This window comes from Mastigoproctus giganteus, chromosome 14 (assembly GCF_048544385.1).
Source record: "Mastigoproctus giganteus isolate SK-2022 chromosome 14, ASM4854438v1, whole genome shotgun sequence".
Classification (NCBI taxonomy): Eukaryota; Metazoa; Arthropoda; class Arachnida; order Uropygi; family Thelyphonidae; genus Mastigoproctus; species Mastigoproctus giganteus.
Genome location: NC_143588.1, coordinates 10,018,360 through 10,043,311, shown reverse-complemented (window position 1 = coordinate 10,043,311; position 24,952 = coordinate 10,018,360). Strand labels below are relative to the sequence as shown.

Genomic DNA, 24,952 nt, shown 5'->3' with positions numbered 1-24,952 from the left:
CCCTAATGAATTTAGAAGTCATCAATTGCAAGTGACAGCCTTTTCTAATATGTGCAAAGAAGGCTGTATCATGGGAAAATAAAAATGATCGCAATAAAAGATGAGCACACACAATATATTGAAATTATTTTTGTATTTCATCCATGCAGACTTTTCAGATAGGGAACATCACAACCTTGGAAAAAAAAAGGGATATAAATGATGATTTCGTGCTTATAAATTTTGTTACATGGGCAAAATTAATAGAATTTTCTTTTTCTTTTTACTAAAATACAATCATTTCAAAGAGTTTTTCATAAAAATTCGCTGAATTTTTTGTTAATTTGCATGTACAGGCATTCCCCGGCTTACATAATACTCGCCTTACAGAAATTCAACTTTACATAAGTTTTTGCGGGCCAGTGAAAACTTTAAAAAAAAAAATATCGAGGAAATGTATTTTGCATCCCGTAGGAATAAATGTTGTATCGTGAAAATATCTTAATGTGAACCCAATAACACAGTTTTTTTTTTTTTTTTTTGGTAATTCATTCCAAGACATCAAAAGTTGAAATTTTCGCTATATAACTAAGTTATTTATCTCTCTAAAATGTCATTTTTATAATGGAAATTGCACTACACTTATCACATGTTCCGTTATAAGAATCAATTTTGAACGGCTTTGTTGATATTTTGCTAAACAACATTTCTGGAGGTCACTACCATAAAACAATAAAAACAATTTGCACTTTGCGGTTTATTGGACTTTTCTGTTATAGCAATCTATTATTTTCAACGGCTTTGTTGATATTTTGCTAAACAACATTTCTGGAGGTCACTACCATAAAACAATAAAAACAATTTGCACTTTGCGGTTTATTGGACTTTTCTGTCATAGCAATCTATTATAAATGGGAGTGTTCCATTTCGCTGAAATCTTCAATCATATAAAAAAACAAATAAATTTTCAGAATCTTCTCTTCATTCCTATTTACTTATTACAATGGTGAAAGGAAAGAGACCAACAGAAAGTGCATATGCTGGCAGTGCTAGGAAATGAAACAAAATTGATTTAGAAATGAAGGTGATTAAGAATTACGAAGCAGGACAAACTTTGCCATCTATTGCACGGAATTAGGTCTCTCTGCTTCAACAGTGAATACTATTTAAGGGACAATGCACGTATAAAAGAACATGTTAAAGGATCAATGTATTTAAGATCAATAGTGATCAAAAAACAGTGTTCAGGTGCTATATCGAAGAAGGAAAAGCTATTAATAATATGGATGCAAAATCAGATTCAGAAGCAAGTGCCCTTGAGTCCAATGGCCATTCAAGCAAAAGCAAAAGTATTTATGAAGATATTAGGGATAAGTACAGTAAACCCCAAGCCAGGTTTGTGGAAAGCAATGAGTGGTTTAATAGGATCAAGACATTGGTTTCCAAAACATTAAAGTATGCGATGAAGTAACCAGTGCCGATTCTGCAGTTGCAGAGAATTTTTTTTTTTTTTTTTATGAAAATCCCAAACACAAGAGGTATTAGAACCTATAGTACTTAGTACCATGCTTGGGTTGGAGGTTGAGAGGACAAAAGAAGATATTTGTTGACATTAGACTTGAACTTATGTAGACTGTAATTTTCAGGAAATACGTATGAAGGAAGGTTGTTCCAGAAATCGACAGTTGAATGAATAAATGAGGAAGATGAAAAATTGGTTCTATGAGTTTGAAGTTAGACAGTAAATGGATGTTGGCAGCACATGTTCGGACTGTTTTGGAAGAGAGCAGGAATTATAGAAACAAATTCAGAAGAACAGTGCCCATGGAAGTATCTGTAGAAAAGGCATGCAGCAGAAACAGCAAGTCTATGAGACAGAGTGGAGAGACTGTTAGAGAGGAGTCATTAATTAACCTAACTACCCTCTTGTGAATGGAATCTAGAAGCCTGAGAGAGGTTTTGGGGCACCGCCCCAGATGTGGGAACAATATTCCATGGTAGGATGGATTTGTGATTTGTACATAGTGAACAGTTGTTTGGAAGAAAAGTAACGCTGAGAGCAAAAGAGAAAACCAAGTTTTTTGGATGCAGACGAAGCAATATTTGTAATGTGCTTGTGCCAAGAGAGATTAGAAGTCAGTGTAATTCCCAAAAGAGATATATCATTTTGCGTAGTAAACAGAGTGTCACCAAAGATAAGCATAGGAGCATAGATAAATGGGGCAAAGATAAGCATGTCTTATCTTTGTCTTATCTCCAACTTTCATCCTGTGTGATTAGACAAGAGAAAAAGTCTTCCTCGTTTTGGAAAAAAACCCTTCTAAATCCCCACAGCCCTCAACTTCCGTAGTGGTGTGCTTATCAGTTGGAGAGTTAATTCTGGAAACAATGCTCGAAAGGTAAAACTGGCATTATGCCTGTCTCCTCTCTTTGTAATTTTATAATTTTGAAATTTTTGTAATTTTTCCTGTGCATGAGATAAAAAAGTTGAATAAATAATTCTATTTACATGTTTGTCAAACATTTCTTTTTTGCTCCAATCAAATTCAGCGCAGCATGCATAGCTGCAAGTGCTGCATAAGTATTTAGGGAAATTCTGACTTATGTAGAGTTCCAAGGAACGCAACTCTTGTGTAAGTTGGGGAGTGGCTGTAATTAATTGTAAGAAATTGACATTACTCTAATGCCAATATTTCATATAATTAATGCCTCCACAAATTTAAATTTGGCAGAGATTGTTTCTAATTCAATTTTATGTTACCAACATTTTCCTGATAATTTAATTATAAACTTTTTTCATTAAAACTAATGAGTATTTTTGGTGGTAAAAAACACATTTAGAAAATTATTTAAAAAATGAACTGAAATTAATATCCATTGCCTACTTGTAAAAGGTCAAGCATTAGTATACTAAAAGTACAATTCATAAAACCAAATAGTTTTTTACAAATATTAAAGTTAAAATCTGGAACCTCTAAAGGGATGGGATATCATTTATGCTACTAAAGGAAACAGTACTAGTGCCAGCTTAAAAGGATTAAAAAAAAAAAAAAAAAAAAGTAATACTGATATGGCAGAATTATTCCAAAATGAAAAAATAAGTCATAATAAAATACATCAGTAAGTGTTTTTTTTTTTTAATCTTGTAAAATATTCTTTAAAATTTATATAAATGCAAGTAAACATGATGTGAAAATAAACATTGCTGCTGTGTGGTGACCATACATTAGAACTGCGGTTTCCAACTGGTGGTTTGCAGAGGTGCTAGCCTGTTGATTTTTGGCACAGGTTTTAAGTCCTTCTCTACATAGCCACAGTGCAGATTTACACATTTTTCCCATTGATGGATGGGGGCTATGAATACCAATTTTGTAGAAGTGGTGATGCTGGTCTTTGAACCATCACTCTGTTGCAGAAATGAGTGTCTTGTCATTAGGAAAGTGAGCCTCCCAAAGAAATGATTTAAGGGAAGGAAACAAAGAAGAAGTCTGATAGTGCAAGATCAGGTGAGTAGGCTGGATGGGCAGTATTTCATATCCACAAGTGGCAGCTTGTGTTGTTACAATTTCAGAAGTCTGAACTGGGGCATTGTCTTGAAGCATTCTCACACCTTTGGCCAGCATGTCAGCACCTATATGTTTTGATTTTCTCCCATAATTTTGTCAGTAAGTTGGCATAATAGGCACCTGTAATTGTTCTACCTTCGGCAGGTAATCAGTCATTATTATGCCTTTCTCATCCCAAAACACTGTCAGCAAGACCTTTCCTGCTCACGCTTGGACCCTTGCCTTCTTAGGGTGGTGGGGAACCATGATGTTGCCATTCCATGGACTGCTTTTTACTTTCAGGATCGAAATGGTGTATCCAACTTTCATCCTGTGTGATTAGACAAGAGAAAAAGTCTTCCTCATTTTTTTGGCACAGGGCTAACAATTATGATTTCTTTTGTCGATCAGCCTTCTGGAAACCAGTCAATAATTAGTGAATCCATCTTGCACTCAATTTCCGTAAATGGAGTTGGTCATGAAGGATCGTTTCAACAGAGCCCACACTAATCTTCACCTCCTGGGACAATTCATGCACAGATATCTTGCATGATTAACGACTCCACTTTTTCTGATCATGCTGTCATCAATGGGGACAACCTGGAATGGGCTCAGATTGTACCGATGTCCAACCACACCTAAACTGTCTGTGCCAGTGCTTCCCAATGCCATAGGATGGGGCTTCATCCTTATATACAGCAGTCATTTCCTCGTGGAATGCTTTAGGAGATTTCCCCTTCAAGAACAGATACTGGATTACAGCTCTGGCTTCAACTTTGTCCATGATGCTACTTCATCACACATTCAGCTCTGTAAGAGAAAAACAATGTGATGAAGTAGCACATTCAGCTCTGTAAGAGAAAAACAATTTAAGACACAGAGCTGAAATTTTACACCTTTAGTACAGAGATATGTATGATGCTACACACAAAATATCATGACTCTGCAATATGTGGAAGTAGGTAAGGGAGATTCTTTATTGAACCACCCTCATACATATATATATATTTTTGTAAACTACAAAATATAACTAATAATAAACAATAATGTAAAATAAAATTAAACATAAAGTAAAGAATTGCCAATGAAAGAAACCACATATATCATAATTCCTTATAATTAGTTTAACTATCTTACAGTATATAGTGTGTTAAATAAATGTTTTCCATAATAATAACCATAATAAATGTTTTCCATAATAGTGTGTTAAATAAATGTTTTCCATTTTTTTTCATTCTCAAAGACAATTATGTATAGGTGCTTATATAATAATTTTTATTATTACGCAATATCGCTTATAAAAACTTAGTACTGGAAATATTTTATAACAAAAATAGGCTTAGTGGTTCACAATAAAAATATTATGTTGTAAAGAGTTCACAATAAAAATATTATGTTGTAAAAGGTTCACAATAAAAATATTACGCTGAAAGGGGTTCGCAAGGCAAAAAAGGTTGGAAACCACTGCATTAAAGAAATACAAAAATTCACAGAACAAATGACAGAGACAGATGCAAGAGTGCAAAGTCTCCTCATAGTTGGAACCAGTGAGGTCCCACTCAATAAAAAGTAAGGACACCAGTGAATGCACTGGCTATGGAACAATACCCACATAACACTTGAAACCCATGGTGAGTCCAACTGCATAAGGCACTATTGAGTTCACAACAGACTATTCCAGGGAGCTTCTACTCCCTAGAAGTTCCCTGGAGAATCTTACAATGACCACAATTACAGAAATGGTATAGATTCCCATTAAATGTGTCAAATATGAAATTAGATCTCTGTGTCAAACAGCAAAAATTTCTGCAAGGTTTCTCACTTTATAAGCCTTCCCAAACATACTTTCTACCAGTAAATCCAAGACAAAACCTGGATTTGTCAGTAACCAAAGAACTCAAATCAGTACTTTCCCACAAAATTGCTATCTTCATATCATGTCTTGCATGTATCTCAAACAATTCTTTGAATACAGCCTCAAAAAACTGGTACAAGTGGTTGGTATTCTGACTATTTGTATTTCTGGTTCACATACCAAGGGGTGTAATTGCAATCATTGATATATGTGTGTGACTGCTACAAACCCAAAAAAACTGTTCTGGATATTAAAATTTCTATGATGCATAGTGTACCTACACTTAAATTAAAGAAAACATCAGTTTACTGTAATATCAATAAAAAAAAAAGCACAAAGAAGAATGGATAAATATATATGAACCAAAAGTTCCATTGACAGTTGCAATTCACCAGTTAACAATGTGATATAACTGTACTACAAAGCAGTACTGACATCTTGAAAGAAATCATTTCCATACTGGAATAATTTTCTTCGTGATTCAGCAAACAGTTTATCAATAGTTCTTGTTAAACTATGTTTCCTGCTGAAAATCAAGTAATTTGTCACTCTCAAAGCATGCTTCAATATAATTCTTAAGTGTATATGAATAACATCCATCCTAATGTTAAGGTTCAGTTTCTTTCCGATTAAACTCCCTCACCCCAATAATCATTAAGTATAGCTTCCTTTCTGAATCCTACTCAGTTTCTATTTTCAATAGAGTAGTTAAAAGGTTTTTCCTCCCAAAATATACTGATTCTGTAAACGTTAGTTACAGAATCAGTATATTTTGTACATTTTGTACATCAGTACATTTCCCCACCGTGCCATTCCCCGTACCAATTAGTCATACACAGTATTTGTTTGTCAGATGACTGCACGTCATTGCAGTCAACTCAATATTATGTGTTTGTACATTAACTTCTCAGTCAGAGCCCTGGTAGTCTGAACAACTGACCATGTTATATAAGCAAAAACAGAGATGTTCATACTGTGCAGGAAATTTAAGAGTGACAGAAAGTGTTGTCATTAAGCTCATTTTAATTTTAATGCAGCAAAAATGAAGCAACTGAGAAGTTCGTTTGTTTGTTTAAAGATTACAAATGGTAAAAGTTTTTTCTGATAATTATTTGTCCAAAGTTCCTCCTCTAGGTACAGGTTCCTGGGTTATATCACATACTTAGATTTAGCATTAGTACAGGCATATGAGGCAAGAAAGCACGCTTATATAGCATCGGCCATAAAACCCTACCATTTCACCCTATCATTTCACTCCAAATGTTTATCTAGTTCCGCCCTGAACTTAAGTTGTTGACCTCCACAATAACAGATGAAAGTTTGTTCCAACTATCAACCACCTGCTGGCTAAAGGCAAATTTTTGCACATCTCTTCTACAATCGTCTTTCCTCAATTTGAATTTATGTCCCCTCAGGGGAGTAATTTGAGCAAAAGAAAGAATCCCATCGGCATTGAGCTTGCTCAAACCATTCAACGCCTTATACACCTCAATTAGATCACCTCTCAGGTGCCTAGTCTCCAACCGCTGCAATATTCAGAACTTTATGAGTGTTACCGTTAAAGTTTGGATGAGGAAATCAGCTACAAAAGTATGGCCCTCATGGTTACCACAGTTGGTAGAATCGCCGTCCTTCCCGCACCAGTTGGAGGAGACTTGAGTTCGATGATGGGAGAAATTTGTATGGGCATTTTGCACAATGTGGCTCAGTTGGTCAGTCTCGGATGGTGGTAGTGTGGTTTTTTTCTCCAGGAAAAGAATTTTTTGTCCAACAAACAGAAAATCGCCCTCAGAACACAAACAGTTTACAGACAGTACACTTGGAGCAATATGGCCTTAGTCGATGATGCTCTTAAAACGACTATTATTGCTCTAAAAGTTTGTCCAGTTCTTCCTTGAATTTATTTACGCTATCAAATTCCACAACGACAGAGGGAAGTTTGTTCCAGCAATCAACTACCCATTGGCTAAAGGTAAATTTCCACACATCTATTCTACAACTGTCTTTCCTCAATTTGAATTTATTACTACCTCAGGTTTGTAATCTAAGCAAGAAGTATCCCACCAGCATTGAGCCTGCTCAAACCATTCAATGCCTTATGCACCTCAATCAGTTCACCTCGCAGGTGCCTAGTCTCCTTGGTAAGTGGATACCTTTGTTCCCCTAGCCAATCTTGTTGCCCTTCTCTGTACTCACTCAGGCAACTCTACATACTTCTTATAATGAGGCCTCCTGACCTGTACACAGTACTCAAGGCGCACCTGACCATTGCCTTATACAAAGGGATAACACCTCCTTATCCCTACTAGCAAAATTCCTGTATATGATTGACAAGATCCCATGACCTACTCTGGCAGCCTGTCTGCACTACTCAGAAAACTTCATCTCTGACTGCACAATTACCCTCAGGTCTCTTTCATTCTCCACTACCCTGAGTGTAACAACACCCAGTTGGTACATTTCTTTGGGGTACTGCTACTTTGCATATGCAGTACTTTGCATTTGTCAATGTTAAACTTCAGTTGCCACTTCTCAGCCCATCTACCCAACTTTTCCAGATCCAGTTACAGTAGCATACTGTCTTTAACAACCCTGCCAACCTTCGTAGAATCTGCAAACTTGGACATTAAACTTGATATTGAGTGAGAGTGGGTGCGAGAGTACATGTGAACAGGTGAAGTTTTTAGGGCTTCAGCAAATAGAGAAGTTTTTGCTTTTTTATTGACTTAAATTGGTATATTAATTTATTTTTTAGAGTTGCTTTACATTCCTAGTAATATACTTTAGTTTAAATTGATTTAGATAAAGATTTTGTAGGTTATTACTTAGTATCAGTAAGGGAATCAGATCCACGTGTTGAGAGGTTTTGCAGCTCTCCGGAACAAAAAGTTTTTAATTACACTTAGCCGCTTTATTGACTTAACTGTAGATTAAATTATTTTATATAAGTATCTTATAGACCTAGTCAAGCTCCGGAGTTTATTTTGAATTTAGATAGCGTGATTTGGAAAGTAAATAATACCTCGTGTCCGTACCATTCGTAACTTGCCGCCATTGTTATATGATACAACATGTGCTAGCATAAAGTTTAACAGAAAACTAGATAGCAAGTATAGTAGTATCAAATAATTGGTAAAATTTATTAATCTTATTAAATTTCATTGTCAATTGAATTGTACTTTTTTTAACTAAATAAATATAGTGACCTAGTTATTACAAGCGTAACATTATAAATTAATACATATAAGTTGACAGGGGATAAGAAAGTCATAATGTAACTCGGAGACAATATTCAATACCGAAATACATATATATAGTGTTATAACTGCATTGGGATACAGGTTTAGGGTTATACTATGTATTGGAATTTTATTGAACTTGAATAGAAATCATGACTCAGACCAGAACAGCAAAGCAAAAGGCTCGAACTAGGGGAAGTGCTGTGGCTCAGTGGAGAATTGAGGGGGGACAGTTGTCCTCTGAATCACAGTCTATTAAAATGGACTGCTTGTTTAATGTTTGTGGAGTAATCAGGAACGGGACATGATATTGCCAAGAGGAATGTCTTGAGTGTGCATGATGTAAGGAGTGCGAGGAAATCAGGCTCAAACTCAGCATTGTTATGGGCTTATATGAGAGCTTGAGAGACAGGGTGGATGCCCTCAAAGGATTTAAATTGAGGCGACCCATCAAGCTCTCAACTGCCCACATCAATGCCAGAGCTTGCACTTGAGCATCACGCAACACAGCAGCAACCCCCAAGGCAAAATGCGCTGGTCCCAAAGGAACTAGTTGTTGTAGGTGACTATTGTCAGGGAAACGGGGAACATATTATGCAAAAAGGATAGGTGGAACAGGACCAGGGTATGTCTATCAGGGGCAAAGGTTGATGACATTGTACGGCAGATATCATCCTTTAAGGGCACAAAAGGGCGATATTGTTGTAAACATTAGCACTAATGATATTAATTGTAGGACACTGACAGAATTACTTAACAAATACAAGACAATGCTGAAAAAAAGCCGTGAGTTAGGGTTGAATTTGAAACTGTCTGCAATTCTGCCCAGACACGATAGGAGGGAGTATATGATTAGAGCCTTGTCGATCAATTCTGCCCTGGAGAGATTGTGCAAGGCTCAAGGGGTAGAGGTTTTCTCAGCCTGGCCTCTTCTTGTTAACACGAGAGACTGCTTCTACAGGGATGAGATACACTTAAATAGAAAGGGTGCAAGAATATTTGCTGATGCTATCGAGGCAGAGTTAGGTGGGTCAAAAAACTGCTAGCTTGGGGGGATACATGGACTAATAGATTAACAGTGATTCTTGCACTACTTCTATTGAAATACAATTGAGCAGCAGCCTGGAAAGCAAGGCAATGAGAATTTCCAGGACTGCTGGGAGTCATAGCGGCTCAAGTAAATACATTGGATGTGTTAGCGTAACTAAGAGTAGAAACAGGTGCATGTATACTTGCATGTACACCAATGCTAGGAGAATAGTTAATAAATTGGATGAGCTTGAAGTGCTAATCAAGACATCAAAGGCAGATATTGTTGGGATATCCAAGACAGTGTCACACAGACATAAGCAGTGCAGAACTGGAATTTGGAACAGAAAGGATAGACAGGACAGGAAGGGAGGAGGGGTTATGCTGTTAGTTAAGATATACAAAATCTAAGGAATTGCATCCAATTGATGTGGGTGGACAATGCAATGTTGAGTCTGTTTGGTGTAACATAAGCACTGGGAAAGGAAAAATGAGAGTAGGTGTGTGTGTTATAGGTCTAATAAATCTGATGAGTATAATGAGCAATTGTGCAGAGAAATAGAGTGGGCCAGTAAATTAGAGTGTCTTATAATGGGGGATTTTAATTTCCCAGATATTTACATTAATTTGTGGGTTGGTCACTCACACACTAGCAAGGTTTTTGTGGATTTATTGAATGATTGTTTTCTAGAGCAGCATGTTCGTCAGGCAACTAGAGGGAGTAATATTCTTGATGTGATTATCAAGGCATTACTAACAGAGTACACATGGAACCACTTTGCTAGGAGCAGGACCCCAATCCAGAAAGAGGGATCGAAGGGTGACATGAGTGAAAACTAACAGGTCTTTAATTACTTCAGATAAAGGAATCACTAGGTGACAGTGATCACAGTGTACTGAAGTGGGATTTACTCAAAGAGGTAACTACCATCAAGGGTAAAGGGAAGGGTTTTTGCTTTAGTAAAGGTGACTACGGTGGTCTGAGACAGTATTTAAATTCTATACGGTGCAACCAACTGATAATGTTACCAACAGCAAATTCAAAACGAGAAGCATTCAAAGATTTAATCTTGGAAGCTACTAGGCTTTTCATACCAACAAAGAAATGTTGTTCAAGATTTAGGCCTAAATGGATTTCAGATGAACTAATTAGACAGTGGCAGAGAAGAAAAATGCATGGGATGCATATAAAATATCAGGTGACAGAAGCCTATGATAGATATAAGCTGGTCTGTAACCAAGTCACAAAGGAGATTAGGCAGGCAAAGGCAGATTATGAGAAATCTTTGGCAAAGGATGCAAAGAAAAACAGCAAAGAGTTCTTTACTTATGTAAATTCTAGAAGGAAGGGGCAGAATCAGATTGGTCCACTTGATATCAATGGTTCAACTGTTGATGATCCTGCTCATATAGCTAACAAACTAAATGAATATTTTGCATAGACATTCACACATGATGAGTTATTCAGGGAGGGAAATGCCAGAGGTGTATTCAACTCTGGCAGTAAGTTAGATAATCTTGTAATAACTGAGAGTAAAGTGGAGGAGAAATTGCTGAAGATAAACACAAGAAACGCACCTGGGGTGGATGGAATCTATCCAGTTATATTAAAGGAGACGGCAAAGGAAGTAAGCAAACCCTTAGCCATAATTATGAGAGCTTTCCTGGACTCAGGGGAGGTACCCATGGACTGAAGATGTGCAAATGTGACCCCAATCCACAAAGGAGGATCAAAGGCTGACAAGTAATTATAGGCCTATGAGTTTAACTTCTGTTCCAGGAAAATTAATGGAGACACTGGTTAAAGAAGCACTGCAGGATCATCTAGAGAAGACTTCAGTTATAGCTCGGACACAGAATGGTTTTGTTAAGGGAAAAAACCCTTAGCCATAATTACGAGATCTTTCTTGGACTCAGGGGAGGTACCCATGGACTGAAGATGTGCAAATATGACCCCAATCCACAAAGGAGGATCAAAGGCTGACACAAATAATTATAGGCCTGTGAGTTTAACTTCTGTTCCAGGAAAATTAATGGAGGCACTTGTTAAAGAAGCACTGCAGGATCATCTAGAGAAGACTTCAGTTATAGCTCGGACACAGCATGATTTTGTTAAGGGAAAGTCTTGCCTGACCAATTTGATTGGAAACTATGATGTAGTCACAAAGGAACTGGATGCAAAGAATAACTTTGATATCATATATTTCGATCTTAGAAAAGCCTTTGATACTGTTGCATAGGAAAGACTGCTGCACAAATTGGAGCAGTGTGGCATTGGAGGCAAATTGCTGCTATGGATAAAGGGATGGTTTAGTGGAACAAGACAGACAGAGTGATAATCAATGGACACTGCTCTTTTGTGGACTAATATTATTAGTGGAGTTCCTCAGGGTTCAGTGTGGGGTGCATTGTTGTTTTCTGTATTTATAAATGATATTGATCATGGTATATATCAGGCTTAATGTCCAAGTTTGCAGATGATACAAAGGTTGGCAGGGTTGTTAAGGACACTAATGAATGTACACAGCTGCAACAGGATCTAGAAAAGTTGAGCAGATGGGATGAGAGGTGGCAAATGAAGTTTAACATTGACAAATGTAAAGTACTACATATGGGAAGCACTAATCCCAGAGTAATGTATCAACTCTGTGGTACCACACTGACAGTGGTAGAGAATGAAAAGAACCTGGGGGATATTGTGCAGGCAGATATGAAGTTTCCTGAGCAGTGCAGACAGTCTGCAAGAGTAACTCATGGTGTCTTGTGATGGTATATACAGGAATTTTTCTAGCAGGGATAAGGAGGTGATTATTCCCTTTTATTAGGCAATGGTCAAGCCACACCTTGAGTGCTGTGTACAGGTCTGGAGGCCTCATTTCAAGAAGGATGTAGAGCTGCTGGAACGAGTACAGAGAAGGGCAACAAGATTAGTGAATGGAACAAAGGGTTGCTCTTACAAAGAAAGGCTTAAGTTTTGCAAATTAGTGTCTGTAGACTAGGCACCTGCGAGGTGATCTGATTGAGGTGTATAAAGCCTTGAATGGTTTGAGCATGCTCAATGCAGATGGGATTCTTACTCTTGCTTAGAATAATCACCTGAGAGGGCATAAATTCAAATTGAGGAAAGACTGTTGTAGGATAGATGTGCAGAAGTTTGCCTTTAGCCAGCGGGTGGTTGATTGGTGGAACAAACTTCCATCTGTCGTTGTAGAAGTTGATAACTTAAATAGATTCAAGGAAGAATTTGACATACATTTGGAGCACGTGGATGGGTGAAATTAGGGGTTTTTTTTGTTTTTTTTTGGCTGATGTTATATAAGCTTGCTTTCTTGCATCATGTACCTTTCTAAGGCTAATATACCTTCATCAATATCATCAATAAATATAAAAATCAACAATGGGCCTAACACTGAACCCTCAGGGACACCACTAATAACATAAGTCCATATAGAGCAGTACCCATTGATTAACACTCTTGTCTTCTCCCACTCAACCATCCTTTTATCCATTGTAGCAACTTGTCCTTAATGCCAGAGTGCTCCAATTTACACAGTTGTCTGCTATGTGCAAAAGTATCAAAAGCATTCCTGAAATCCAAGTATATATCAAAATAATTTTTTGCCTCCAGTTCCTGTGACCACATCATAGTATCCAATTAAATTGATCAGACAAGACTTCCCCTTGACAAACCCATGATGTCTGAATTATTACTGCTGTCTTGTCTAGATGATTCTGCAATGCTTCTTTAACCAGTTTCTCCATTATTTTCCCTGGAACAGAAGTCAAACCTAGGAACCAGACTCCAACACATACCTCAAGGACAGGAGCATTTGTTTATTTCTGACGAACAACACTACAAATTACAAATGGAGTACACACAGAACCTCTTTGCTAGGTAAAAAGTGCAGCCACTTATCAACCCACTGCAGGATGGAAGCCTCCTCAACAATTCATGCTGAGGGAAAATGGACCGTAATCTGCCACGCTGGTCCAGTGGTTGGCAGATCGACCATATTCAGCAGTCAGGGGCTTGAACCCCGGTCTACTCAAAGAGCGTGTGCTACTGCACTCTCGCTCCTGACCACTCGGCTACAGAGGCACTTTTCTAGGTGCAGGACCCCAATCCAGAAAGAGGGATCGAAGGGTGACATGAGTGAAAACTAACAGGTCTTTAATTACTGATGTCATCTCCCTTTGTGAACTGGAGATACATTTGCACATCTCCAATCCGTGGAGACTTCCCCCGAGTCCAAGGATGCTCTCCTAATTATGGCTAAGGGTTTGCTTACTTTGTCTGCCCCCTCCTTTAATATAATTGGATAGATCCCATCTACCCCAGGTGTCTTTCTTATGTTTAACTTCAACAATTTCTCCTCCACTTTGCTCTCAGTTATTACAAAATCATTTAACTCCCTGTTGGAGTTTGATAAACATTTGGCCCTCTCCTTGAATAACTCCTCATGTGTGAATGTAGATGCAAAATACTCATTTAGTTTGGCAGCTATCTCAGAATGATCATCTACAGTTAAACAATTGATATCAAATGTTTAACCAATCTCGTTCATCCCCTTCCTTTTGGAGTTTATATAATTAAAGAAGTCTTTGCTGTTTTTCTTTGCATCCTTTGCTAAAGATTTTTCATAATCTGCCTTCACTTGCCTAACCTCCTTTGTGACTTGATTACAGACTAGCTTGTATCTACCACAGGCTTCTGTGTCGCCTGACAATTTATGTGCATCCCAAGCATTTTTCTTCTCTGCCATGAGTCTCATTAGTTCATCTAATGTCCATTTGGGCCTAAACCTTGAACAGTATTTCTTAGTTGGAACAAAAAGCCTTGTAGCTTCCAAAATTACTTCCTCGAATGCTTCCCATTTAGTATTTGCCGTTGGTAACATCATCAGTTGATCCCACTGTATACAACCTAAAAAATCTGAGACCACTGTAGTTGCCTTTACGAAAGCAAAAATCCTTCCTTTACCCCTGATGGTAGTTACATCTTTAAGTAAAACCCACATCAGTACACTGTGTTCACTGCCACCTAGAGGTTCCTTTATCTGAAAAATTCTTTATGCATGAATGCATAAAGAATTTTTCAGATAAAGGAATTTTTCAGATTTTGTGCATTTATTTCCAATAAATGCACAAAAGCTTCGCTAGTGTGCGAGTGACCAACCACAAGTTCTGGGAAGGTAAAATCCCTCATTATAAGACACTAGATTTACTGGCCCACTATTTCTCTGTATCATTCATTGTTTATTGTACTCATCAGAGTCATTGGGCCTATAACTCTTACCCTCATTTTTGCTTTTCAATGCTTATATCACACCAAACTGACTCAACATTGCACTGTCCATCTATGTCATTGATGCATTTCCTTAGATTTTGTGTGTTTCTTAGCTAACAGCATAACCCCTCCTCCCTTGCTAGCCTGTCTATCATTTCTGTACACATTGTACTCCCCAAATTCCAATTCTGCATCCTTAAATCTGAGCGGCAGCACTTCTCTGATATCTCAACAATATCCACCTTGGATGTCTTAACCAGCACTTCAAATTCATTTCATCAAATTTATTTACTATACTCCTAGTATTGGTGTGCATGCAAGTATACATGCACCTGTTCTTACTCTTAGATACTCTAACACAGCCCATGTATTTACTTGTTTCATGACCCCCAGTAGTTCCTGAAATCCCCAGCAACTGGCTTTCCGGGCTGCTACTCATTCCAACAGAAGCATGCAAGAACCTTGCCCTTATAGGCATACTGCTCCAATTTGTAGAGTAGTCTTCTATGTGCAACAGTATCAAAAGCTTTCTTGAAATCCAAGTATATGATATCAAAATTATTTTTTGCATCCAGTTCCTTTGTGACCACATCATAGTATCCCATCAAATTGGTCAGACAAGACTTCACCTTAACAAGCCCATGCTCTGTCTGAATTATTACTGCAGTCTTGTCTGGATGATCCTGCAATGCTTCTTTAACCACTGACTCCAATATTTTCCCTGGAAAAGAAGTTAAACTAACAGGTCTGTAATTACTTGTGTCACTCTTTCATCCCCCCTTTGTGAATGGTGGGATGATGTTACCAACGGTATATTCTAAATGGGAAACATTCAAGGAATTAATCTTGAAAGCTACTAGGATTTTCATACCAACTAAGAAATACTGTTCAACATTTAGGCCTAAATGGATGTCAGAAGAACTAATGTGACTATTTGCAGAGAAGAAGAATGTATGGTATGCATATAAATTGTCAGGCGACACAGTCTATGGTAGATATAATGTATATATCTATATAAACATTCTTTTTATGCTTCATGTTGCTATAAAGGAATAAACTACTAATTTTGAAATTGGGTGTTTTTAATTTTTTGGGTGTTTTTAATTGTCAAATTGGTGCTGTATATATGTGACATTAATGCTGTTGTAATAGTTATCTATTAAACATTATATGCACATTATTTTACTTTAGGGCATGATCCTATTTACTTTTGGATCCACTTTTGTTGGTGTATATAACTTGGATGGAAGGCATTTTAGACATTAAGGCAGTGGTTTTCAACTGGGGTGCCACGTAATTTTGGTTTAAGTTACTTAAACTTTCTTTTTTTGATTTATTTATTTCATTATAAAAAGGTACATCCTTATTATCGTGTTCCATAAATCACAATGACAGTATTTACATATGTCAATTGATCATTCTATTTATAATTCCAAAATAAAAAAATACAAAAACCTCATATAAAAGATAAGTTTCATTACATATAATGTTACGTTATGGTTAAACTTTTCTGCACCTCAACATGACACCAACATGTGCCCCAGGACTTGTGTTTTTATTCTTTATATAGAGGTACTAAATTTTAGTATATCTATATACTAAATATTTAGTATATCTATATACTAAGTATATCTATATACTAAATATATAAAGAATAAAATTATTATATAATTTGTATTATGAATTGTAATTTTTTTATAATTATATTATTATGATAATTATCTTAACATTTTTAACATTAGATATATATATATACACACACACACACACACACACAAGAGGGTTTCTGCTGCAATAATTTTATTCTCTTCCCTCACTGTTCGTGTGATCGTTACGTATAATTTCACAATTTTCACTCTTCTGTCTTGCCATGCTGCTGGCATTTTTATTTATTTTTTAATCATTATTCTCACTTAAGTTTATATCTCAAGCGTCATGTAGAGAAAAATGCTTTTTGCTGCCTCTGATGTATGCTTTACTGCTTTTTTATGTAAGATTCAGTTTTCAATTATTTCAAACATTATTCAAATATATATATATATACACATAATATACAGAGGGAGAATCGAATCTAACAGCTGGAAACTTCAGTAGGGATGCCACAAAATAAAATAGATTACGTAAGGGTGCCATTATCAAAAAAAGGTCGAAAACCATTGCATTAAGAGGCACCTCCGTAGCTAGGTGGGAAGGAGCAGCAATGCGTAGCACACGCTTCTTGATTAGACCGGGGTTCGAGCCCGTCACCACCAAATACAGAGGATGCGGAAAGGTCAGGGAATGACCACCGCATATTCCAGGAGCAATTGCTCTGGGAATGCTAATGCTCCTAAAAACCAAAACCAAATAACAACAACTGCATTAAGGCATAATGGCCAACTAGCAATCTGGTGTGCTAACAGTAGCCAGGTTTGCCTATTTTTTTTTTTTTTTTTATTATTATTATTAATGTTAAATCCTAATTTTACTAGTTAAATACTAAAGTTGTATGATTTTATTGCTAAAGAACCATATTGAAAAATAATAAAATAAAAATAAGAGCAATTTGAAAAGGAATATAAAAGGGTTAGGGAAGAAATGGAAAATTACATTAATCCATTTGGCCATCTCTCCACTACTTCATCAGCAGGAGGGGGGCTTTGAATGGACAGAAAACCATATGAAATGAATGTCTCATGCATACCCATTTCTGTATATATGAAGTGCTACCCAAAAGTTCCCGAAATGTATTTATAAAATAAATTAGCCTCTTATTTGCCACCTTCGAAGTAGTCCCCTTGAGAACGTAAACACTAATCCCAGCACTTCTCCCATGATTTGAATACGAACTGAAAGTCCTTCTTCGTCATAGTGTTCAGCACCGCCTGCAATTTGGTTTGGATATCCTATCAAAAGGTATTTCCTTGCTAGCTTCTGATGTATTATCCTGGCTAGCTTCTGATGTATTATCCTGGCTACCTCATCGTGTCTGTGAGCGTACTCAGTCTGGGTGATCAGCTTGCATCCCACGGTGATGTATTGGATCATTTCTGAGGCCAGCTGGCATCGTCGACATGTGTCATCGGACACTCTGGGCTCCTTGGCGACGTATTTTCTATAGTTTCTGGTATTCATTACCTGATCTTGGATGGTGAGCATGATTCATTCAGTCTCGGGGGAAACGTGTCCCACTTATTATTTTATTTTTTTTTTTTTATGAAAACCTCAAACACGAAAGGTATCAAAATCTATAGTACTTAGTACCGTGCATGGGTTGAAGGAGAAGTATGGGGGGGGGGTGCTGGAAACTTTGCTCTGGAGACTAAACATGGGTTTCACCACTTCAAGCCTCCAATAAGCAAAGTGGTGGTATTTCACCAGTTGATGAAAGTCATCAATTAGCCATGCATTGGAAGCAATTTTATCTATGGGATCTTGATGGAGATCATTGTAATGTCTGCCATGGAGTGTCTTCTCTGCCCATCTTTCTAGCTTTGTTTGTGCCTCCTGGTTGGGAGGGGACTCCTCGCTTAGGTTGAGTGGGGTATACTGCTTTTCTATCTTCCTTATGGCCTGCTGGAATGCTACCACGTGTTTGTGGAAGTAATCCTATAGGTTAGCAATCAGTCTTCTGTTGCTCAATGAGGTCTATCAGACCCCTTCCTCCTTTCTGGGCATTTGTCAGTCTCTCCACGGCTGATTTCGGGTGGTGTTGGCAGCTCTTGGTCATCATTGTCCTTGTCTTTCTTATTATATCCTCCACCTCGGTGTGAGTCCAATCTATGACCACGAAGGAGTATGTCAGCACTGGGACTGCATAGGTGTTTATGGCTTTAACTGTGTTCCCTCCATTCAGCTTTGCTTTCAGTAGGCTTCTGAGTCTCTGATGGTATTTTTTGGTCAGGCAGACCTTAATTTCCTTGTGCTGTAACTGCTGAGCCTGCATCGTCCCCAAGTAGGCCTCTCCCTCTGCCATGGCTTCGATCTCTTTACCAGTCTGTAGCTGGTAGTTTCAGTTGACCAATTTTCCCTGGCGCAATCCGTGGGTCTTGCATTTGTCTAGACCAAATTCCATCCTATATCATTGCTGAATTCTTCGGTGATCTGGAGTAGTTGCTGGAGCTGCTTATCAGTTCCTGCATAGAACTTGATGTTATCCATGTACATCAGGTGTGTGAGGATGTACAGGTTCTTCCTTCCTTCTTTGAGGTTGTATCTGTACTTGCTACTGTTGAGCATAATGGATAGTGGGTCGTGCTAGACAGAATCACAATGGGCTCAGGGCATCTTCCCGAAAGATTCTTCTCTGATGGGGATTGGCCTGGTTGTGATGTTTTCGACCTTAATGGTGGTACTCCATTTCGCCATCGTTTCTCCTAGGAAGTTTGTCACTATCGGATTGACTTTGTAGATGTTCAGCGCCTCTATTAGCCAGTTATGAGGCACAGAGTCGAAGGCCTCGCAGTAATCGATGTAAGCTGAGTACATGTTGCGGTGCTTCTTGAAAGCTTGCTCCATAACCGCGGAATCTATGGTTATTGCTCCTTGCATCCTTTCTGCTGTTCGGCTATTATGTTCTTGCTCTCCAAGTGGTCTGATATTTTCCTAGTTATGCAGCTGGTCAGGATCTTGTACATCATTGGGAGGCAGGTGATTGGCCTATATTTCGCCGGGTTTCTTGTATCTTTAGGCTTCAGATATGCGATTCCCTCAGTGAGAAACTTCAGGATTGTCTCTGGGCTTTATCATTCAGGTAAACTACTCTGCCAGATGCTTGTATGTTGAAGTGAGCTTCTTGTACCAGTAGTTGTGGACATTATCTATTCCTGGAGTTTGCCAGTTGTGAGAGTTCTTGATCTGTTTTACTTCTTCCCAAATCTCCCACTCTCTCATTTCTTGTGTCCTTGGTTTTCTTGCGTTCTAGTTCTATCCAGGGGGCCCGGCTGTTATGCTTTACTTCCCTGCTCCATCTGTTTCCCCAGAACTCCTCAATCGTCTTCTGCATGGATGGTACGTTCCTTTCTTTCCCGTCTTCTTTGAGACTCCTGTAGAAGCCTCTTTGGTCGTCATCGAAGATTCAGTTGTTTATTTACCTCTGGGAGCTCTTTATATCGGCATAGTCTCTTGCTGTGTGCAAGGAGGTTCTGCTTCAATGTGTCCAAGTACTCTCCTATTCTCTGATTTTTTGTCTTGAGGATGCTCTTCACTTTTCCAATAATTTCTTACTCCTATTGCCCCATTGGTACTGGGTCAATTGGCCTATCTTGTCTCGTAATTCTTCTATCTTGTGCTGAAGTCTTCTTCCCTAGCTAGCAGTTTCTTTTGTTTTTGGTTCTTCTGCTGCTGGTCTCTCGTTTCTCTTCCATTAATCCTAGTGGCTGCTACAGCAGCACAATACATGGCTGTGTGGATGACCTCCAGTGTTGCACCATTGTTATCAAAATAATGCAGTATTATTTGTCGATTGAGGTGGTCTGTGACTATCCACAAGGTTCTATTCAGTCTCTACTTCGGTATCACGTGAGTCTTTGTAGGATTTGTACCATTCCTTCAAATTCTGTTAGGGCTTTCTTCCACTCGTCCTCTATTCTGGATATCATGACATTGTCTCTTTCCACTTCAGCTGCTGTGGGTTGCATTTCTTCTTGCTCTTCCTCCTCTGGTTCGGTGGTGGTATGTTCTTTCTCCTCTGGTTCAGTATTCTTTATCCTTTATAGTTGATCGCTCATGTCCTGCTTGATGTTTTCCAAAATTGCAGGAGCTATCAGGTTCTTCGTGATGATGGTCCTTCTCTGGTCCGCTATTCGCTGTTCGGTGACCTGAATATCCGGGAATCGTTCCGAACACTTGGTAGTCTTGCCCTGTACGTTGTCATATCAGTCTCCAGCTTTGTTATTTCGTAGTATGCCTGCATGATGTACATATTCATTTCGATGCTCCACTTCATGCATTGGCGTTTTCTTCCTTCCTGGGTGATCACTAGCACCATTGTGCAGGAAGCACTTCCAGTTGGTGGGGCTGGATGGTCTTGCCCTTCTCTTGTGGTAGCTACAGGGGACAACGCACACTTACTCCACTGTCTTCTTCGGGAGATCGTCTCTGATTTTTCGAACTGATCCCTCTGCCTAAGGCCTGAATGCAAGTGACTTTATCCTGTGCCACACTAGATGCAGTATGATTAAAATTTCTCTGCGACATCATCCATCTATGGAGGTGGACCTGTTTAGCTTTGCCTTATGTCCAGTGGTAGTTCTCAGGAGTGACACCAGATGGCACCACAATCTGCCGATGTTTGTTATTTATTAATTTTTATTACTATTAATTTATTTATTATTATTATTCTAATTTATTACTATTATTATACCGGTGTCCCAGCATGATGGAGCCGAGTTTTCTTCTGCCAAGTGCGGTACTGGAACCCAGGTCCATTAGGCTGGTAGTCCAGTGTCATAACCACTGGGCCACGACACCCCTACTACTACTATTATTATTAGCAGCAGCAGCCATATGATGCAAGGAAGTCTGGGGCTTATGCTGCACCGGCCAAAAAAAAAAAAATTTCTGAATTACCCTCAGCTCAGTACCCTGGGTGTGCCAAGCCCATTCTCACAAGATATGAGCCCCTGGTATTAAATATAATGAATTAAATAAAATTACAGGCTGAATTGGTTAGCTAATTAGAGAGAATGGAGCTGTAAAGCAAAAATGATTAGTTTAATATATGAAGTAATAGCAAGTGTCAGATAAGGGTGGGATAGTTTGGTTGTAGGTCCAAAAAAGGGGGAAAGAAAATTACAAAATTAAAATCTGATGATAGCTAAAAATAAATATTGATACATGATCAGGTTTCAGGGGACTACACTTGATCATGTATCAAAAACTGTTTTTCAATTCTTATCCATACTTGTGGAAGAAAAATAAATTTAAAAATAAGTGAGAGCAAATAGGAGGATAAGCAGCAGAACGTCCACAAAAATATGGACAAGGTACTCTTAATGCAGTGTATGTTCTAAAACATAAGAAATTAAGGTAAAATAAGAAGTAAATGCAGTTTTTTATACATGATCAGGTCCACTGATGAAATACCTGATTATGTATCAATATTTATTTTAATTTCAGAATTTAATTTAGAATTTTCGGATTTTTAATTTTGCAATTTTCTCTAACCTTTTTTAGACCTCCAACCAAATTATCCTACCCTTATCTAATACTTGCTATAACATCATACATTAAACTAACCATTTTTGCTTTACAGCTCCCTTGTCTCCAATTGGCTTTCCAATTCAGCTTATAATTTCATTTAATTCACCATATCATAAAGATTATTCACATTCTTTCTCCCACCTTCAATACTTTCTATTTCAGCTATCCTTCTATTATTTTTGGCAGTCTGTATAATTTACACTCCATCTGCACACCTTTCAATAGATTTATTAGTTTTCCTCATATATCTGTATATATGAGGTAAAACTTTTAAATCCTGCGCTGCTGCTTTGTATGCTCAGGTACAACTGTCATATTATTTTTATCTCTCAACTTGTATTTGGTTTTTTTTTTTTTTCTTTTTTTTTGTATTGACATTTCTAAGTGTGGGTAGTTTTTGCCCGTATTCCATGTCTGACTATACAGCTAGTGGGAGGTGAAATTAGGATAGCAGTAGATACTCCTGCCTTCGTATTGCACTAATAGCTCAGAGTGTTGAAAAGATTTAAGGGGAAGGTTAGCAAATAGAATATGATTGTAGAAAATACAGTTGGTGCTTAGGGAATCCGGGTTATTAGTAACAGCCCTGAATTAGGTAGGTATTCGCAATTTGGAAAGAGTTATCTTTGTCTCTTTGTGTACAATTACTTTGTTCTCTTTGAGAACAATTACAATAAGAATAATAGCTTACAAACCACTTGAATATATATATATATATATCCTTGTTATTTTGTAACTTAATTGATTGATTATAAATTGTTTCAGATAAGATCCAGTGAATCACTGAATAAACTTCCATTTAGCAAAATAAGTAATTTGAATAAATATTAGGAAGAATTAGACAAATTAGAGCATATGGACCAGGTGATGTGAGAAGTGTTTTTTGTTTTGTTTTTTATTTCATTTTATTCCATTATATATATTTTTGTTGTTGTTTTTGGCTGATACTGTTATAAGCTTTTCCCTGCATCATTTGCCAATACTAATACTAAAGACTAAAAATGGGCACAAGTTCTGCTACATGTGCAGCATGTGGCTCTTTCCTTACTAAATCACAAAGGGTATTTAAAAAATCAGTTGCCTTATGACATCACATGTGATTTGTACCATTTGTTTGAATTATGTGGCTGGCTGAACAAAAGGAAAAAGTTAATGTCATTTGCCATACGATGATATGGAGAGAGCCAAAAGACTAGAATGGTAATTGTTACTTTTATAATAAGAATGTAGCTGGATTCTCAGTGAAAAATAAGCACAAGACTGTTCGTCCAACTCTAGATTCACCATGAGACTAATCCCTCATAATGACAGCATGCTGACATACACACACACACCTGACAAAGAGACAACTGAGCCAGGACAGTTTATCCGAGATGAGCTGAATGAACTCGTTAGATATTTAGATCTCTCCAAATATAAAGCCAAACTTTGAAAGAAGAAAACAAAAATACTTGGTTAAGAAAAACATCAGTATATCTCACTACTGCAAAAGAAAACAAATTTCAGCAACCATTTTACAGTATTACAGTATGCATTGCCACCCATGATATCAACAGCTTTTGTCAAAAGTACACATTATATCTGAATGGCACCTCTTCAACTCCTCAGAGCAAAAGTTTAAAAGCTGTTCTCTTGCATAAAAGAGCAAGAACTTAAAGCCATCTACCTATAATGGCCATTCTGTTCATCGAAAGGTGACATACTAAACATAAAAACACTACTCAGAGCAATTCAATACAGCATTCATCAATAGAATGTCAGCAGCAACCTCAGAGCTGTTGGTATGTTAATGGACATATAAGGAGTTTTATGGGACAGCCACTGTACTACAGAACATTATATCAGACAAGACTGGCCTCAAAGAAGCACATATTTTACTCCAGGGGCTCAACATCTGGTGAGTATGGGCTTGGCACACTGAGGGTGCTCAGCTGGATATGATCATTCTTCTCTTACTTCTATTTCTGACTCGTTCTCTCTCTTGGTAACCCGTGAATTTTTTTTTTTTTTTTTTTTTTTTTGGCTGGTGGCCATTATGAAACTCGTGTTGTTTGGCATTACAAGAATGTAATGGAATGATCTATGAGATTTCTATTCAACTTTTCCTTGGTCGGATTACTGTTTTATATCTTCCGATGTCAATATTTGCTCAGATTGTGTTAGTGAGACTATTCTTGTAGGGATGAAGTTCTTTATTCCATACTATACCTTAAAATCTCGTACTTTAATTAAATCTTGGTTTTACAATACATACAACAAAGCTGTTTAAGATAAGAATGTTGTATATCATAATTGGCTTGTTTTCAAATCTTCAGATTGATTTTCTGCCTACACCAAAGCTTGCAACAAGGTGTTTGTAAAGCACCTTGTTGTTAATCAGTCCAAACTATATTTTGAACAGGCTAGGAGTAAAAACCTTGCTTCTTGTCCAAACAGTAGTCAAGCATTCTGTTCTCTTGCCAAAGCTATTGGATGCAAATTTTGCCCATCTCTACTCCTACTTCTGTTAAAATTCAATGGTTCTATTCCTCAAGATAAAGCCAACCTGCTAGCATCCTTCTTTACTTCTAACACTTCTATTGATGATCTTGGTAAATCACATCCTACCATTCCCACTCCACTCCATTCAATGCGTCCTCTAAAGGTCTTCTAAATAAGCTTCCATCTTATGGTTTGCCAACTGTTTTTTTTTTTTTTGTAACTGTGTACCCACTAACCGCTCCTTCTGGGTGATGGTAGATGGCTCTGTCTTCTAACTTCTCCACTTATACTAATATTCCCCAAGGTTCTGTTGTTTCTCCCTCCCTTTTCCTCTTGTATATTAATGACCTTCTTC

The 24,952-nt window shown here is 37.6% G+C and overlaps 1 protein-coding gene across 3 annotated transcripts in view; it reads right to left on the bottom strand.

Moving 5' to 3' along the window:
• Positions 1–24,952, bottom strand: part of LOC150074975 (ATP-binding cassette sub-family C member 1-like) — an 889,139-nt gene that overhangs the window by 858,680 nt on the left and 5,507 nt on the right. The window contains exon 1 of one of the 3 annotated variants that reach the window (XM_090388348.1): positions 8,402–8,441. The exons of the other annotated variants lie outside the window; for them this stretch is intronic. Within the exon in view, the coding sequence (XP_090244474.1) occupies positions 8,402–8,434 (33 nt within the window). The 5' untranslated portion in view covers positions 8,435–8,441. Of the gene's footprint in view, positions 1–8,401; positions 8,442–24,952 lie in introns of those variants that run through there. 3 annotated transcript variants of the gene reach the window in all.